Source organism: Ursus americanus, chromosome 20, assembly GCF_024610735.1.
Source record: "Ursus americanus isolate L20-20 chromosome 20, mUrsAme1.1.p, whole genome shotgun sequence".
Taxonomy (NCBI): Eukaryota; Metazoa; Chordata; class Mammalia; order Carnivora; family Ursidae; genus Ursus; species Ursus americanus.
The window spans coordinates 53,428,498-53,445,676 of NC_142146.1; the positions used below are offsets into that span (position 1 = coordinate 53,428,498).

The 17,179-nt window shown below is 49.7% G+C and overlaps 1 protein-coding gene across 2 annotated transcripts in view; it reads right to left on the bottom strand.

Annotated features, from left to right (window-relative positions):
* The window catches only part of LOC123801559 (uncharacterized), a 31,700-nt gene extending 14,759 nt beyond the window's left edge, over positions 1-16,941 (bottom strand). The window contains exons 1-7 of one of the 2 annotated variants that reach the window (XM_045811647.2): positions 16,752-16,941; positions 6,979-7,013; positions 6,788-6,892; positions 4,325-4,366; positions 3,979-4,008; positions 642-683; positions 229-276 (exon numbers count right to left, since the gene is read on the bottom strand). In XM_045811647.2, coding sequence (XP_045667603.1) covers positions 229-276; positions 642-683; positions 3,979-4,008; positions 4,325-4,366; positions 6,788-6,892; positions 6,979-7,013; positions 16,752-16,783 — 334 coding nt within the window. In that variant the 5' untranslated portion in view covers positions 16,784-16,941. The remainder of the gene's footprint in view (positions 1-228; positions 277-641; positions 684-3,978; positions 4,009-4,324; positions 4,367-6,787; positions 6,893-6,978; positions 7,014-16,751) is intronic. The other variant, XM_045811666.2, reaches the window with a different exon arrangement.
* Positions 16,942-17,179: the final 238 nt, after the last annotated feature.

Genomic DNA, 17,179 nt, shown 5'->3' on the forward strand with positions numbered 1-17,179 from the left:
AGAAGCAGGCTCACAGCGGAGGAGCCTGATGTGGGGCTCGATCCCATAATGCCGGGATCACGCCCTGAGCCGAAGGCAGACGCTCAACCACTGTGCCACCCAGGCGCCCCTCAAATACAAATTTCTTAATAAATATATGTGATATGACCAGATGACAAAATTTAAAGGAACATGCCTCCCAGCAATAACAATACTTCAAAGAGTATTTTGGAAAACGTTAGTGTATACCTGAATGTGAAGGATCTTTGGGCAATTCTTTATCCTCCCACTCTTCCGCTGTGAACGAGATCATCACACACGCATCGGCACAAGTCAGTCACTGGGTAAACCGTGTACTACTCAAGCCCACCTTCAGCTTCCCAACCAACAGAACTTTAAACACGTATTTAAACACCTCCACGAGTCAATCCAATGACCCATGACACATTATGTCTGTCAATCCCACTGTAAGTGTAAGGTGTGAAAATGAGCTTGAATGTGACTCGAGTTTCAGGGTACCCCATTTTGGCACATCAATCTTTATGTGATCTTTCTATGCGGCAGCAAAGGCTCTGTCATCATCCTTTACACCTGACCCTCTCATACAAGCGTGGGAGAGAAGCAGAGGAAACCAGAGGGTAAGCGCATTGCCCGGTTCTTACTCTGAGCAGAAACTTCCGTGCAAGGCCCTCCTGGCTCCCCATCTGTGAAGACAAGAAGGGGTATCTGAGCAATCTCTCCATTAGTTCTACCTCACCGCGGCCAGTGTCTCCACGGAAGAGCTGCAGCCCCCACTGAAGATTCGTTCATGGCCCAAGATAATGCTTGGCTGGCATCAGCCCTCCAGCTATTAGGGTTAGAGATCAGCTTGGACAGAACTGACAACTGATTTTAGGCACACTTAAACCGGAACGACTGTAAGGCTTTGATTTAGCGTGCAGATCCCTTCCTTACGGCCTTATATGACCTGGCTTTCCATTACCTCATCTCCTGCCTGCCTCCCCGCACCTGCTGCCCTTCAGTCACTACCGGCCATTTCTCCACCCCAAAGCACACTCCTGACTCAGGGCCTTTGCACGTACTGTCTCCCCCCACAAATATTCATGTCGCTTGCCCCCCCCCCCCCCCGGCACATCCTTGTGGTCTCAACTCAAACATCCCCTTACCTGAGAGGCTTTCCTGACACACACGCACACTCCCCCTCCCCCTGCCTGACATACTCACTCTGCCCCCTTCATTTTCCTTCAGGGCATCTCCCCATCAGCACACTGTAGTTTAGTGTTTTCTGCTTCCTGTTTCTCTCCCTACCAGAATGTAAGCTTCACGAAGACTGCATCCCTAAGGCCTGGTAAGTGCTCAGTCGCTATTTTCTGAATGATTAGAATTCCATAAGACAAAAATGTATTAAGAAAGGGAAGAGCAGGGGCGCCTGGGTGGCTCAGTTGGTTAAGCCTCTATTTTCAGCTCAGGTCATGATCCCAGGGTCCTGGGATCGAGTCCCACGTTGGGCTCCCTGCTCAGCGGGGAGCCTGCTTCCCCCCTCTCTCTATCCGCCTCCCACTCATGCTCGCTCTCTCTGTCTCAAATAAATAAATAAAATCTTTTAAAAAGGAAAGAAAGAAAGGGAACAGCAATGATTTTTTCTATTATCTACACTGGAAACTAGTTCCATGAGCTTAGGCTCTCTGGTGATTACTAAGTCTCTCCATGCTTCACTTTCCACATGTATCAAATGGGGATTAGAATAATAACACCACCCCAAAATCTAGGCAAATTAAATGACTTCCCTAATGCTCAGTAATTATTAGATAACTATTATTAACTATTATTTTGCTATGGTGATTGGTGGAACTTATTAAAAAATTCAAGAATTCTAGACAACAACCCTGTCACTTAAGGCAAGACCTACTGTGTCAAATGTTTGGTTTTATATTGTAAAGGTCTAAACAACCTTGGGGAGGGTCACCCCATGGGTAAGGCACTCCTCAACACATATACAAGGTCCTATGCCATCACCAATGCCCAGGAGATACAGACACCCCCCAGAATAGAGCTCCAGCCCCGGACACACAAGCTGACTGATCTCCTGGCCTATCGGGCCAGGATCCAGGGACCAGGGCTTACAAGAGAACCAGCTTTTAAAAATAGCATTAAGGTAACGTGGTAAATAGAGACTAGAAGTATTCGGAGTCCTAGACTCAGAACACTATAGATTCGAAATACTGACCCAACCCCTGCACCACCATTCTCCAATCATATTTCCTCAGTCACTGTCCTATAAAGGATCATAAAATTCTAAATTATTGATTGGCTATATGTCTACATTATATTTCATCCACACCCCATGGTTTTCTGCCTTAGGAGCAGAGAAAGTGAAAGAGATCAGAGAATCCTAACCACGAAGTCTCTGACCAGGTCTTCCCAGCCGAAGCAGAGAAATCGATGCGGTTCTCCCCAACTCATCAACCACAGCTACCCTTCAATCGTAAGACCCGGGTGACCCCAGAGTTCATGCCTGTAAGTAGAAAGCATATCCACTCAGGAGGAGGATGGGTGGGCCTGCGTTGCCAGATAGCCCACAGAGGAGCAATCATTTCAAGGTAGCCCACCTGGTCTTTCCACCTGACCTGAGAATGGAGGTGAATGGGAGGGTACCTCTCTGATCTCTCTCCTAATGGGAAGGATCAAAGACCTTTCAACAAAGGAAATAATCTTGGGGAAGGCAGGACCTCTTCCATGACCTGGGGCTCCAACGACAAACATCTTCAGCCCACCCACAGAAGATGCCAGGGCACTTTGATTGCCAAAGAATACTAAGATGTCTAATCCATCCAAGGGCCAGCCCCTCCGTGCTCTACATATGCCCTGCTGACCACACTGACTGCAGCCGCCCACCCGGTTTTGAGCCTATCTTGAGTCTCACTGACTCCAAATGCCTTCTACCTACACTGCCTGCCTGGGCGAGGCCTTGACCCAGGCCTAGCTCCTGGATCCTGAGAGTCCTGACTCTGGACTCCATGTCCCTATGGCCCTTTACCCAGTTATTACCAGGGATAATATCAGAAACCTGATCCCAACACAAGCTTTCTCATTTCATTTCTATTTGAACCCAATCTATGAAGGCTGGACATTTGACTGCACTTTGAAGGATGAAATAATCCATAATGTACAGAGAATTGGGGGTGAGAGGGTTGGCACACATTTTTTCTTCATGGGTATCAGAATATGACATCTCCACGAGGGTGCTACACACATTATTACAGCTTATCAGTGTATAACAGGACTGCAAGAAAGTTAGTTACCATCACAGGCTCTCCACTGAGAAACTGCAGAGAGAATCGGATTACATACAGGACTTCTGAGTGAAGAGACTTCATTTACTTTAAAGTATTGCAAAGGAGCCCTCTGACTGCCTTGCTACAGTGTTCACAGGCAGATCATAGTCTAAGAACTGGGGGGAAAAATCCTACACTAAAATAAAATCACTTAAAATACAAGCTTAGTCACTCACAAAACTTTAGACAAAAACCATATTTTATATTTAGAATCTACCCCCTTCAAGTGGTTTCATACTCGAGTTGTTCACAAATAGTGAGAACAGCATGCCAGAAACTCTAAACCACAAATGGTACGTCTGCAGCAGCAAAGAGTTCAGCCTGCCCTAATCTGGGAGCAGCGAGCACCGCAGAAGGAAGCGAGGGCCGCCTGCAGCTGCGCTGCAGATTACGCCGGCCCCTCAATCTCTCCTCCTCAGGGAACCTAAGAGCACAGCTGCACACGGACAGTCTCGGCCTCGATGCAGATCACGAGCACATGCTTTGTACGCCCGGTGTCGTGAGCTCGCATTTTCAGAACACGGAGAGAAGTTTCCTAATGTTTACCTTAATTTTGCACAGAAACAAGAAAACGAACAAGCAATCGGTAACTTAAAAATCCCAAAGGCGATCCTTCCCTTTCTTCAACAACAAAAAATAAAATCGAGAGGAAGGATATACTCACTTGTTTGTTCTGGCTCTGGTTCCTCATTATCTACAAAAAGAAAAAAGTCTAAATCAAATTCTTTTGACAACCCAGAGGAAACACGGGCTAATGGGAGAATAGGTAAAATGTTTGGCCTTCGCCAATAGCAACCATTTCCTGCCTTTCTTCTTCAGCTCATCCTGTTCTCCCACTTTGCTTGCCAACTAGGAAGTGTTTACCATGTACGTACTTCTTCAGGACTTCACAAAACCACGCTGGTAATAGGTCCTCAAACAATATAAGGGACGTATTACTTTAAAATAAAAATCAAGGCTCAGAGGTTTCACCAGAATTCCATGATTAAGGAAAGGCATACATGACTCACCAGATTCACTTTCCGAGCTGCTCTCAGAGCTGCTGTCCTCTCCTGAATAGAAACACACCAGGGGAAGTACACAGTGAATAAAAATAAGAACTTTTTTTTTAAAGTATACATATTATAAAATAGATCCGAACTCAACAAATTTCTTCTTAATTTAATAAATTTTCTTTGAGTCCAAAACTAGTCTGGTTCCTGTAAGAGGGGGCTTATTTTTCTTTGGAACTGGATGAAACATACTTGAGTTATTTAAGTATGAGCTCCAAACACCCTCTGGCTGCAGTACCCATTTATCTGGTTGTTGCTCGAGCCCTACCCAGCCATGACTTGCCCTCACTGCTCCTGTCTGGCTCCTGCATTTGCACATCTGGACAGTTCACACGCACGAGGCCAAGGACACAACCGGGCAGAAATTCTGGAGTGAACATGCCATTGACCACAGCACAGGACAAACGTAGTCCATATTATCCAACTACTCCTGGAAAGAGTGGTCCCCAAGAATGCTCCCTCCAGGGGAGCCTGGGTGGCTCAGTCGCTAAGAGTCTCCCTTTGGCTCAGAGCGTGATCCCAGAGTCCTGGCATCGAGCCCCACATGGGGCTCCCTGCTCTCCTGGGAGCCTGCTTCTTCCTCTCCCACTCCCCCTGCTTGTGTTCCCTCTCTCGCTGGCTGTCTCTATGTCAAATAAATAAATAAAATCTTAAAAAAAAAAAAAGAATGCTCCCTCCACTTCCTCACCCCCGACTCAGTGCCTCAGCTCACTGTAGTCACACTTCTGTTTCTACAGCTACTTGGAAATCCTCTCCCTGATGTCCCTAAAGGACCATTAACCTCCAGAAAATGGCTCCCACAGGTAGACACTCCCTCCTGCCCACATGGCCCTCCCGTGAAGTCTGTCCTGGTTCTCCTACCTCTCTCAGGGCTCTCCACTGGCGGCCCTGCAATTCCTCTCTGCCACCACTGTCCCCTCCCCCCCCCTCCCCCCCCCCCACTTACTAACACCCCAGGCCCCACTCCCCATTCCCAGCCTCCTTTCCCCTCGAGAGCCCTCAGAAGGCACAGCACCCACTTTCCAATCAGATCTGACCTCCATCTCCAGGGACGCCTGGACCTCTGCCGGCAGACCTCAGGGGCTCCCCAGGCCCCACCTGCCGTCCAGGCTCATTCCCCCACTCCCACTCCTCATTCCCTCCTCCTTCCAGTGTCCAGACATTGCCTCCCCCTCCACGCAGGCTCAGGATTCAGCAAGTACGTACATGGAAAGCTATTAGCATTATTCTCAAACCCTCCCTCTCCATGTTCATAAGGAAGGAGTGGCAGCAGTTACACGGAGGAAGGAAAAGATCTGAGAATAATGATGAGAACAACAGTAACAGCAGCTAATAGCTTGTTTTGAGTGCTCCGTGTGCCAGGCACGCATACATGTTTGCTCATTTACATGCACTTACTCATATTTATTTACTCATTTTGTGTATGTATACTTTACATGTATTTATGTAAAATGCTTCACATGTATTTACACATTTCTCCTCACGACTGTCCAGTGATGTAAGCGGAGGCCAGACCACCCCCGCCATACCACCCGCCCCCAGGAAGTCTGGAGCTAAGATTTCAGCTCCGGCAGTCTGGCCGGAACCTGCCAGAACCACGTTGTTCCACTTACACACATGCTTATTATTACTCCAGCAGGTCAACCCCTGGGAGTTGGTGACTGACTGGATGTGGGCAAAGAGGGGGAGTGGGAGGCAGGTGCCTGGCTGGAGGGTGAGGCACGGACTATGTAGGGACAGATGCTGGGAAATCCAGTGATGGGACGTGGCCATGGTCCTCCAGGGCTAGAAGCACAGAACAGTGCCTCTCAACCTCGGTGGTGCCTTGGAATCACCTGCAGAGCTTTCTCAACACATCCGTGCCCTGGACTCAGCCCTTCCCTAGAAGTTCTGATTTAGCTGGTCTGGAGTGGGTCCTGAACAGCAGTATTTATCTTTAAAGTCTCCAGATGATTGCAACATGCAGCCAGGGTTGAGAACCACTCACCTAGAATCAATCTATTTTAACCACTCCCCTGTTCCCCAAACTTGAATGCCAGGATGATTGCCACTCCTTCTCCAAGCCTTTCCAGATACCTTCCCACTGCCTGGAAGTCCCTCCCCCAAGCCCCTCCTCCAGAGTGCCCAGGGATCTCTTCTGACCCAGCCCAAAGTCACTTCTGCTGTCGTCCACCCCACGGAGTTAGCCACGCCTCCTCTGTGATCCCTCCTGTTACATTTATCTGACTGGCAAACAGCCGCTGCTTGTCTCGCTGCTGGTCTGCCAGGCCTGGAGCCATGTCTTACCACCTTGATTCCCCAGGACCCATCCCGACACACATGCTCAACGCATGAACGAACATTTGCCCAGCTTCAAAGCACCAAGCAGACCAAGACCAGCCTGCTGTGTCAGTTCCCTTGCTTATGAAAACTGCCACCTACCAAGCTGGAGCGGTTTGCCTCCTTCTTCAGTCTCTCCCTGCCCTCCGTGTAGGGAGGCCAGCTTGCAAGCCAGCAGTCGGTGAATGCCTGAAGGTAACAAACCAGCTGCAGTCCATAAGTAAAATAAACTGCAAATGCTTCATACAGTGTAAGTTTTCGAATGACTCAACATTGACTTAGGAGTACCATACCTTTTTCTTCTGAAGAGGCATTGTGATGGTCATCACTAGAATGAGAAAAGAAAAAGACTTTAAAAAACTGATACTAATTTTATATAAATTACAAAAATCTTCAAAATGATCATTATATTGTTGCTCCAGAAATGCTGCAAATTCAAGAACTCTATCCCTCCTCAATGGTTTTCCTGCCCCTCTCATTCTCCACCTGTGGCCTGAATCCACCTACAGCCAAGCCAAACACATCAGTGGGACTTCTCAGGTGTGCCTGACCCCCTTCTCCTCCCGTCACACCCCCAGGAGCCAGCACCGCACCTTCAAGGTTCACGGGATTGCCATTCGTGCCCAGCCATCTGGCTTTCCTCTGTCACATCCCTAGGCACACAGTCATAACCGCCCATCCTGCACTGGCCTCCAGCCCTCCATCTGGTTCTGTGAGTCACCCTCCTCCTCCTAGATCATCTCGATCTGCCTCTCTGGCCTCCTCCCTCAGATATGGCACCAGAGCACTGAGGGCTCTGGTAGCAAGCATGTAACTAGAAGGTCTCTCCCTTGTCCTCACCACGGCCTGAACTCTCTGTACCCTAGGCACATGGTCTCCACCCTCCGGCTCCCCATTCTCCCCTGGACTCAAAGCTCCCTGGCTTCTGCTCTCCCACACTACCGGTGACTCCGGCCAACAGACCCAGTGGGCCCTCTTCAGTCTTCAGTGACCACGGCCTCATTAGATGAAGTAGGTGGCAGGCTTTTCCGTGGCTGCCACGTCCCTCCTTACCTGGCGTGCTGCCACCCCCACCTCCCCTGTTGTAGTGACCTCTCCCCTCTCCGTGCGCTTCATCCCCTGGCTCCATCCGCTCCAGCCTCTCAGGCAGTGACATGACCTGGAGTCACGCTGTGCACCCTCCTCTTCCCACCTCACACTGCCTCAGGGCGCCCCTTCACACCAGGGTTTCTGGTCCTAAATCTGCACCTCCTTCCCCGGCCTCTCCTCTGAGTTCCAGGTGCCCGGGGCCTGGAGGGCACTTCAGTACTTTAACTTCATTACGGTCGGCACTCAGTCACTGCTTTCCCTCTTCCTGAGAACCTGCTCCGCCTGACCTGCCTTCGCAGAGAATCCCACCCGGGGCACCTACCTGGAACCTCTGGCCATCACCAGCTCCTGCCCCTCTTCCTCATCAAGCAGCCAGTCAAGTCCTCCTGAGCCTCCTTCTAGACTCTCTCAAATCTGTCCCCTCCTCAACATACACTCTCTGCCTGAGTTCAAGTGCACTCCCTCTCTCTCTCCCTCCCTCTCTCCCTCTCTCTCTGGCTCTCTCCTGGTTAGTTGATGGTAATTTTCGCATACTTATTACACGTGCCTGCAGTCTCCCTCTCTTGGCTCAGCACGTGACTATCAGTGTGGTCTAATCTTGTCTTTGCTTATACCCTTCTGCGGCTTCTCGAGTCTCTGGCTAAACCTCAGTTCCTTGGCAGGGCGTGCAAGGACCTCCAACCAGCTCCCTTGTCTCCCACCTGTGCGCTCCCCCAGAGTGAACGATCCGCAGTGTCCCAAGCACTCCCTGAATAACACACACACATACACACACACACACCCCCCACTCTCTGTATCACCACCCCCCATCCAGGATCACTGCCTATGGCCTCGCAAGTCATGTGCCCCAACTCTGGGGGCTCCGTGAACATGTACTATGATGTGGAGGTACCCCCTGGAGTTGTGTGTGCATATAATGACAGCTCTTCCCTCCCCTTGATGCCAAAACTCCTATTCATCATGTAAGAACAGCACTTCTCAAAGTATAGTCTGAGGAACATTAGAGCCACTCAGTGAGGTACCCTCTAAAAACAGTTTTTCTGGGCCCACGGAATCAGAATCTTTGATGAATAAATGAAAAGACAGGAAGAAAACAACAATGACGTTACTTGCACTTATACGTGTTTAAAATCTTTATTTTCTCATTTAATCACCGCAAAAAGCCTCTGAGGGCCATTTTACAAATGCAAAACAAGGCTCAGACAGGTTAATTAACTTCCTCAGGGTCACAGAGCTGACAACTAGAAAAGGAGCACTTGCCTCTAGGCCATTATAACTTCAAAGCCCATGTACTTGCCTGGCCCAATGCCTTCCCTCCCTGCCCACCACTCCACCCCCAAATCCCAACCCTGGTAGCAAACTAAAGACCAAGACAGCAAAGGCAGCAGACCAATTGCTTTCCCTTTTCCTCCTCTTCTTCCCCCAAGTCAGTTGGGACCCCCAGATGTTGTAAACCTCCTTGACTCAAGATTTTACGCTGGTAAACTTCCCCAAGTATTTGGTATTTCCCAAGCTCCATGGTTCTAGGAAATACATATAGTCTCATTTTCAGACTTAAATCCTTTTATTTTTTTAATCCTCAACTCTTGCTCAAAAGGTCAGGCCGTGGTGGTGAGCTTGTGATTGGGAAATGCTTCAAGAAACTACGAAAGGCTAAAATATGGTTTTTAATGAAATGTACAAAAGAACAAGCCAACCGCGGCATCTTTTTTCTCTTGACTCCTACCTCTTATAATGCAGCCACTATGCCTTTTAATTTGAAGATAATTATGAGAACATGGATTGAAAGTTGGCCATTCTTACTGCACAAAATGCGCCTAGTTAAAACCCACTTCTGTGTTCTCAACCAAACTGTGTTCTTCTCCTTCCTAGCACTTTCATTTTCCCCTTTCTGCAGCTGCTTATCTGTTTCCAGACATATATTCGTCTGCTTACGTATCACAACTTTTGCTAAAATCCAGAAAGCCTCTGCATAAAACCTTTATTTTCTCCATGAAGTAGGTGAGAGTGAGTGGTGTCCAAGTTGTGATGAGTGAGGCTGTGGGGTAGAAGGCCAGCTCCCTGCACAGAAACACCGACACCAATCCCGGGACAGGGACTGGGAGGGGCTTAGACCCGATGAGGAGGAGTCCGCCCCCAAGGCGGCTCCCCGACCTACCCCAGCCCTGCCTCAGGGAAGCCACGCGGGGCAGGCAGACCCTAGAGGACCCACTGGGCTTCTTGCCACTGCATGAATGCTAGGTGCCCACACTCTCTTCTTCCGTGGGCACTGCTCTAAAGTAAAACCACAGCAACCATCGCTAGAGAGCACCCATTTCAAATGTTCTCAGTGTAATTCAGGGGCTGAAGATAAGTAGGAAAGGGGCATGGACATCTACTCAGCCCTTGAAACTCCTTCAGTGTTGACGTGGCCCCCGGCATTATTACTAGGTAGAATCTTACTGCAGTTCCAACACCAGCATCAAATACAAATGCTGCCTCATACCTATCAGCTTCCAGGCCCCAGACTGGTGCAGCCCCTTCCCCTTAGGGCAAGGGGGAAACAAAAACACCCTGCATCTTGGCACAGTAAAATCCCTGAACAGTCCTCAAACCTCAAAGGGCTAATATTAAATGAGGGTGTTTATTACACGTTTGTTGGAAAATGTGGATTCTATGAAACTATGTACAAATGAGTAAAACCAATTGTTGTCAGAATTAAGTCATATCTGCAATGAAATGAAACCTGAGAGCAACACCAAATCTTCACGTAGGCGCAGGGCCTTAAAACTTCCAAAGCGCTTTCAGACCCACGGGAGCACTAGCTCCTCACGCGAGCTCTGCCAGGTTGGCAGGGCAAGGACTGCCACCCCACGTGCAGATGAGGATGCCTCAGCTCAGAGATGTTCGGTCACGTGGCCAAACCCACATGGGGCCAGTGAAGGACGCACAAGAACCAGAATGCAAGCACTCCAACCTCCCAGGAAGCCCCTTCTCCCACCTCGGCTGCCGGCTTGACTCTGCAGCCTAAGCACCAGAATGATTTCACTCCAACCTGGCTCCATAAATAGTAAGTGTCCACCTAGAGATTTTTAACAATCCTTAAAGTAAAAATAAAACCTTAATATGATAATGGCTTGTATTTGTTAAATGTTTACAGTGCGCTGGAAATTAAGCCAAGGACGTGGCATTATGTCGATTAGCTCATTTAACCATCACGACCATCTTTTAAGTGCCTGACACCGGGCTAGTAGTATCCGCATTTCACAGAAGAGGAAATAATGCTCAGAGATCTTAGGTAACTTATCCAAGAATCCTGGTCCATCGGACTGCAGAGCCCAAGTCTTTATCAGTACAGTTTAACAACAAAAAGCTAAAAATTCTGCGAAGCAGAATAAAGACAAAACACCAGTCTTTCCTCCTACTAAGGTTCCGACTGCCTATGGAGGTAATTCTCAACTGTAGGTAAACAGAGTTTTTAGGCATAATTACATCCATAATAAGTCCCAAATCCTCTTCTAACTAACTTTTCACCAGAATTAACCCTAGCGGTATTTTACTTCTTTTAGCCCCTATTAACCTTCTAGAAAAAGGACCATAACAAGGAAAGTAAAACCCATAAGTAAATCAGTTAAAGAAAGTGGAAAAGATTTTGTTAGTCACAAACTAGAGTTAAAATGCACAATCGTGAAATAACTATACTTCCCAGGGCATAGTCCCAATGCAAGTAATATTCTCTATAATATAGATCTCTTTTCCATCAACTCAATTAACAAATGCCTATTTACCATATGACAGGTGCTGCGTTAGGCAGAGGGGATATAAAAGTAACGCAAGACACATGAACCTTGTCCCCAGGGGGCACCCAGATGGAGGAGGGAGACAGATCAGAAAACAAATACATCTGTACATGAGCAGGAAGAGCAAACTAAAAACAAACATAAGCTGTAGTGTTAGCCCAGAGCAGGCTCTGAGGAACTGGGAAGAACTGGGCTCTTATGCTACGATCACAGGCATGTGACTAACTACACAGCCAATTAAGCCATGATGCTAAGACCATCTTGCATTTTCAAAGAGCGCTGCCTCCCCATAAACAGGATCCTCTAGCTGTTAGGCTCAAAAAAGCTGAAAATGAAAAAAACCTACAAGATCTTCCAGGCTGATGCATCATTTTACAGGGGGAGATGGGAATCTAGGAGAGGGTAAGTGAGTAAATACCCAAGATCACAGAGCAAGTTATAAACAGACACAATCTCACAACTTGTGTCAGGTCTCCTGGTTTCTTCATCAATTCATTCATTCAACTAGCATGTGTGGAGTGTGTGTGCCAGATAAGAGTGAACAAAGCAGCTGGTCTGTGCGTGCCCCAGCCCATCAGCCTGATGGGGAAGCCTGACTTCCTGTATCTGAGACAGGAAGTGCTTTGAGAGAATGACAAGAGAGCTCCTCTAAGATTGAGGAATTGGGGAGGGCTCCCTGGGGAAGTGACATTTAAACTGAGCGACAAAGGACAGCAGAAATGGACAAGAGAGAAGAACTGGGAGTAGTGGGGGCAACTCCTGTCTGAGACAAGGAAGGAGTGGATCAAGGTCCAGGAACAGGAGGAAAGCAAGTGTAGTCAGGGGGAGAGAAGCAGGAGATGAGGAAGGTCAAGGAGGTGGAGAAATCCTAACTCTGTAACCAAACTGATGGTAACCCCCAGGACGCTAAGTGGCAATTATCCAATCTGCTGAGTAGTCTCTACATTTCCATCTTGGGAAGACTGATACCTTGAAAGCAGAGGAGGAAGTCAATAGTGCAGGGTCCCAGAATCTGCCATCCGCAACGTCTTACATGGGGACTGCCTGAACCTGTGCGACCCTCTGACAACTTGCAGGTTAAGACACTGCTTGTGTTGAGTCCAGAGGCCTAAGCATTTCCACCAAGAAAACCTCAGTCCCCTAGGCCACAAGAGCCAGTCCCCTTGTCCAGGCAGTTGTAGTACTAGGTGACAAAAACCTCCCAGGGGGCTGCGTAACTTTAAAGCCCACTCCAAAGAAAATGTCTTCATTCAGAACTGAGCTCTAGAAGCCAAAATCCCCTCCATACAAGCCAGGACAGAAAGACTTCCATCCGTGGGAAGCCATCCAGGACCAGCCCTGGGGCAGATCAGAGACTCAACAAACGGAAGGTGAGGGCAGGTGGGGGAGTGGGGACAGGAGAGATGTGGGAACCCTGAGCCACCAACTGTCCACCCCCTTGAGGATTCTTCCTGAACCAAGCCAGCTTCCCATCATGACTTGGTTTCTTTTCTTCTTTCTTACCAAAGATCACCACTTCCAATCAGCTCACTCACAAAAGAAGCCATCCTATGGGTTTTTTTCTTCAGTGTTCAGGTCCCTGGAGAAGAGCACAGTCTTTGGTTCCTCCAAAGGTACTTAGGGCTGGCAACGATGGAAAATCCACAGGGCTGGCTCAACAGGCTGGCTCCTTCACCTACCCCATCCCCTTGTTAAGTGACTCCAACAGGAAAAAAATAATGGTGGAACTGGTAGTTCTTTCCGTATCAAGTTTGAAGGATTCGTTGCATATTATTTGTAATAGGCAAAAACTGGAAACAACTACCATGCTCATTAAGAGTAAGAAATGGATGAACAAAATGTGATGTAATCGTATAACGGAACCGTGAACAATGAGGATGAAAGAACTGCTTACATACAACAAGGTGGATCAATCTCACAAACAATGTTGCACAAAACAAGCCAGACGTGAAGATTATATGCTGCATGATGCTATTTTTATAAAGTTTACAAACAAGCAAAAGTAATCTCTTGTTCCTTTGGGAAGGAGAAGCAGGACTGAGTACTGGAGTATGAGAGGGGCTTCTAGGGTGCCCTGATTTATGTCTTTACCTGGGCAGTGGTGAACACATCTATGTGTTCACTTCATGACGTGATGTGCCACTTAAAATGCTTGTGTTTTCTGTATGATTGTGCACACACACACACACACACACACAGAGTTTTCGGCATCTTGGGAACAAAAAGGAAAATATCTAGGACTTTGGCTTTACAAGCTACAGTTGTGAATGGAGGACCCTGGCTGGTGGAGGAGCAAGAGAAAGAAGCTAACTGCATTGCTGATATGGCCTAAAAGGCAGCTAGCTGTGGGGTGGCAGAAATTGGGAGAAACAGTTTCAGGGTTTACTCCTTTCTTCCTTCTTGTACCTGTCAGTGAGAGCTTTGCATAATGTACCCTAAAGGGAAGCGGGGCCAGGAGAGAAAATGGCTAGAACCAGGCTGGCAGGGAGAAGGGAGGCAGGTGGGACATTTCCAGCAGTGAGAAGACAAGAAGGGAAGGAGGGAAAGAGAAGAGAAAGAAATCCTGAGTGCCCAGACTGAACAAGAAGGAGAGCTCGCCTGGGCTAAAGATGTGCGGGGTGGGGGAGTTCCCATGACTCAGCCCTGTAGAAGGAACTTCTCTTCTCCCCTCCCTGAGCCAACAACATCTGATGATATACACCCGCATTAATGGAGTTATTGCACTGCTATGCTGTCATTTGTTTACAAGGCTGGGAACTGAAAAAAACGAGTGTGAGTGAGGGTGTGTGTATAGCCAAGGATTCCATATCCCCAGCATCCAACACATGGTTTGGCATATAATTTGCAATGAAAAAAATGCCACTGAACAAATAAATGACAGAAAGAATAGGGTAGACATAAGGACTCTCTTCCTCAGTATTTAAAAAATCTGTAACAGACAGCTTAAATGGCCAAAAATGTGAGAATGGAACGCTGTGCAGCTACGGAAAACTGCAACGAACAGTAGCTAGCGTCTGTAGGGTGCTTTACAGTTTACAGAGACTTGCACCTCACCTTTGGCTGATACTGAATTTTATGGACTTTGTTGCCGTGCTGAAACACGAAAACGACACATTAGCAACAATCTCCCTGAAGAGGCCAGAAAGATCAGAGATGGTGGACTAACCCCACAGAAAGAGGTGGCGAAGGTCCATATCCTCCAGTAAGACAAGCAAGGGCTGGTAGTTCTGAGTGGCCAGCAGAAAAATTCAGTTAGCTCTGTTTGTGTAAATGACTGTGTTAATGTCACATACTACATTTCAATTCACTTCCTCCCTTTATTGCTTTGGCAGGGGGAACCTTTACTTCTAGAGATAATTTATTCCAAGTTCTCTTTAACAATCACTCCCAAGACTTGCTATTGGGTGGATACCTCTATAAGAAGAGTTGTTGATGTTCAATGTGGACTCAGTTCATGTCCTACTGTGGTTTTATTCATGATTCTCACATCAAGAAATCAAATAGTAAAACCTATCTACACACAGACTTTTCTAGGTTGCCTTCCTGATTGCAACAGTGTTTTAAAGGACAGTGGCAGAAAAACAAACCTCCCTCCTCCCTGTGAGAAAGTGGGCCTGATGTTTAATGATCCACGAAAAACTGAAGTCCTGAACACTTTAAACCTTGGCAGTCTCTCCTTGCTCTAGCTGTTCCTGTCGAAACTTGGGTTTTGCAGCAGTGACTGTCCTAGAAGAAAAGAGTCCGCCGTCTGAATCCTTGCTGAGCGTTTCGGCGCTGCTTTGGGTGACTTCCTGCAAGCCCTTAACGGCAATGAGAGGATTACCTAAAGGATATATTTCACAAACCGCCCATCACACGCCGTGCCGAAACACTACATCCAATGATAAAAGCCTCCTTTTACAGATGACAGGAACTCTGGAGAACATGCCCACAATCTCCTTAGAGCACCCCCAAACTACCTCTTAATAAACATTCCCATGCAAAAAGCAACTGCTTTTAAATCTCTGGAGAGGGATGCCTGGGTGACTCAGTCGGTTAAGCGACTGCCTTCAGCTCAGGTTATGATCCCAGGATCCTGGAATCGAGTACCACATGGAGCCCCTGCTCAGCTAGGTGTCTGCTTCTCCCTCTGCCTACAATTCCCCCTGCTTGTGCTCGCGCGCTCTCTGACAAATAAATAAAATCTTAAAAAAAAAAAAAAACTTAAAAAAAGATAAAGGTCTGGTGACAAACAGAGGCATTGGCTACATTTACAGTAATAGAAATCCTTCAAGCAATGTCGATTGGAGCCTTCTGTGCGCGAGACCTTGTGTTAGCGCCACAAGGGGGGTGAGGGGCTGCCGGGGTAGGGCCTCCACACATGGCAAGGGGGGCGTTAAAGGAACTAGTCCTACCCTTGACTCAATTTAAAAAGCCGACAGTGTTCAGCAAAACCCCGGGCACCCTCCTGGAGCGCCCTCCTAAGTCTTCTTCCAGGTACAGAGGACGCAGGGGCTCCCGAGAGCTGAAGCCCGGGAGCCAGGGGCAGATGAGGACAGCAGAAACCGAGCCTCGGGGGCGGAGAGTCACCGCGGAGGCGGGAAGCGCGCGAGTCCACCCGCGGGGAGCAAGGGGGCGCCGCCGGGCGACCTGCCCCCCTCGGCACCCGCCGCCCGCCCGCAGCCGCCTCCACCAGGAGGATGTGAAGACCTAGGGCCCACCTGCCACCGCCGCGGCACCGAGTAGCCGACGCGGAGGGAAACGCGGCCGCAGGCAGCAGCAGCGCCGCCTGTAGGCCCCGCCTCCGGGCCGGGGGCGCGGGGCCTCCGGAGCTGCGCGCCGCCGCCTCCCGCGCGGGCACCTGTGCGCGACCCCGCCGCCGCCTGCCCTACCCAGGTGCCGCCCGCCGAGACCCCGGGCCTGGGATAGAGAGGGTCGCAGTCGGGCACGGGCGGCGCATTGGCTCCCCCCGCTCTGTGGCCGCGCGGGGCAGGCGCCGCCGCCGAAGTGTGCTTTGTTTGTGCGGCCGGAGCAGGGATGCCGGGACGGGAGTGGAGCCCTCGCCCCCGCCCGCGCAGGGCAAGGGCAGAGCCCGAGAGGGGCTGGGGCTGCCGAAGGGGGCAAAGCCTCTCCTGCAACACGTCGACGGGCCCAGCCGTCCCCGGACCCCGCTCTGCCTTTTCTCCTTCCGAACCCCCCAGCCGCGCAGATGCGCTCACCTGCTCTCCACGACCCCCGCGCCGCGGCTCATCGTCGCTCTGCAGCTGGGAGGGGGCGCCACGCGCGCCCCGGGCTCTGCGCTCAGCGCGCGCAGGGGCGGCTGCTGGAGGGGCTCGCGTGCGGAGCACTGCCCTGCACTCTCGGAGGCGGCCGACGCTGCGGGGGGAGGGAAGAGGGCGAGCGAGAGCCACCGGGGGAGGGGACTGATTGGGAGGGGGTGCCGGGCGCGCATCCGCAGCGGCAGCAGCAGCTGAAGGCTGCCGAGGCTCCGGTAACGGAAACGCACGCTCGCCGGCGGCCCCGCGCGTGCACACCGGCGTGCACACCAGCGTGCACACTCGCACACGTGCGCACACCGGCCCAGCCTCGGCTGCTTGTCTGCGCCCTCGCCCTGAGGGAATTCGGCTCGATGAGGCGCGGTTTCGGT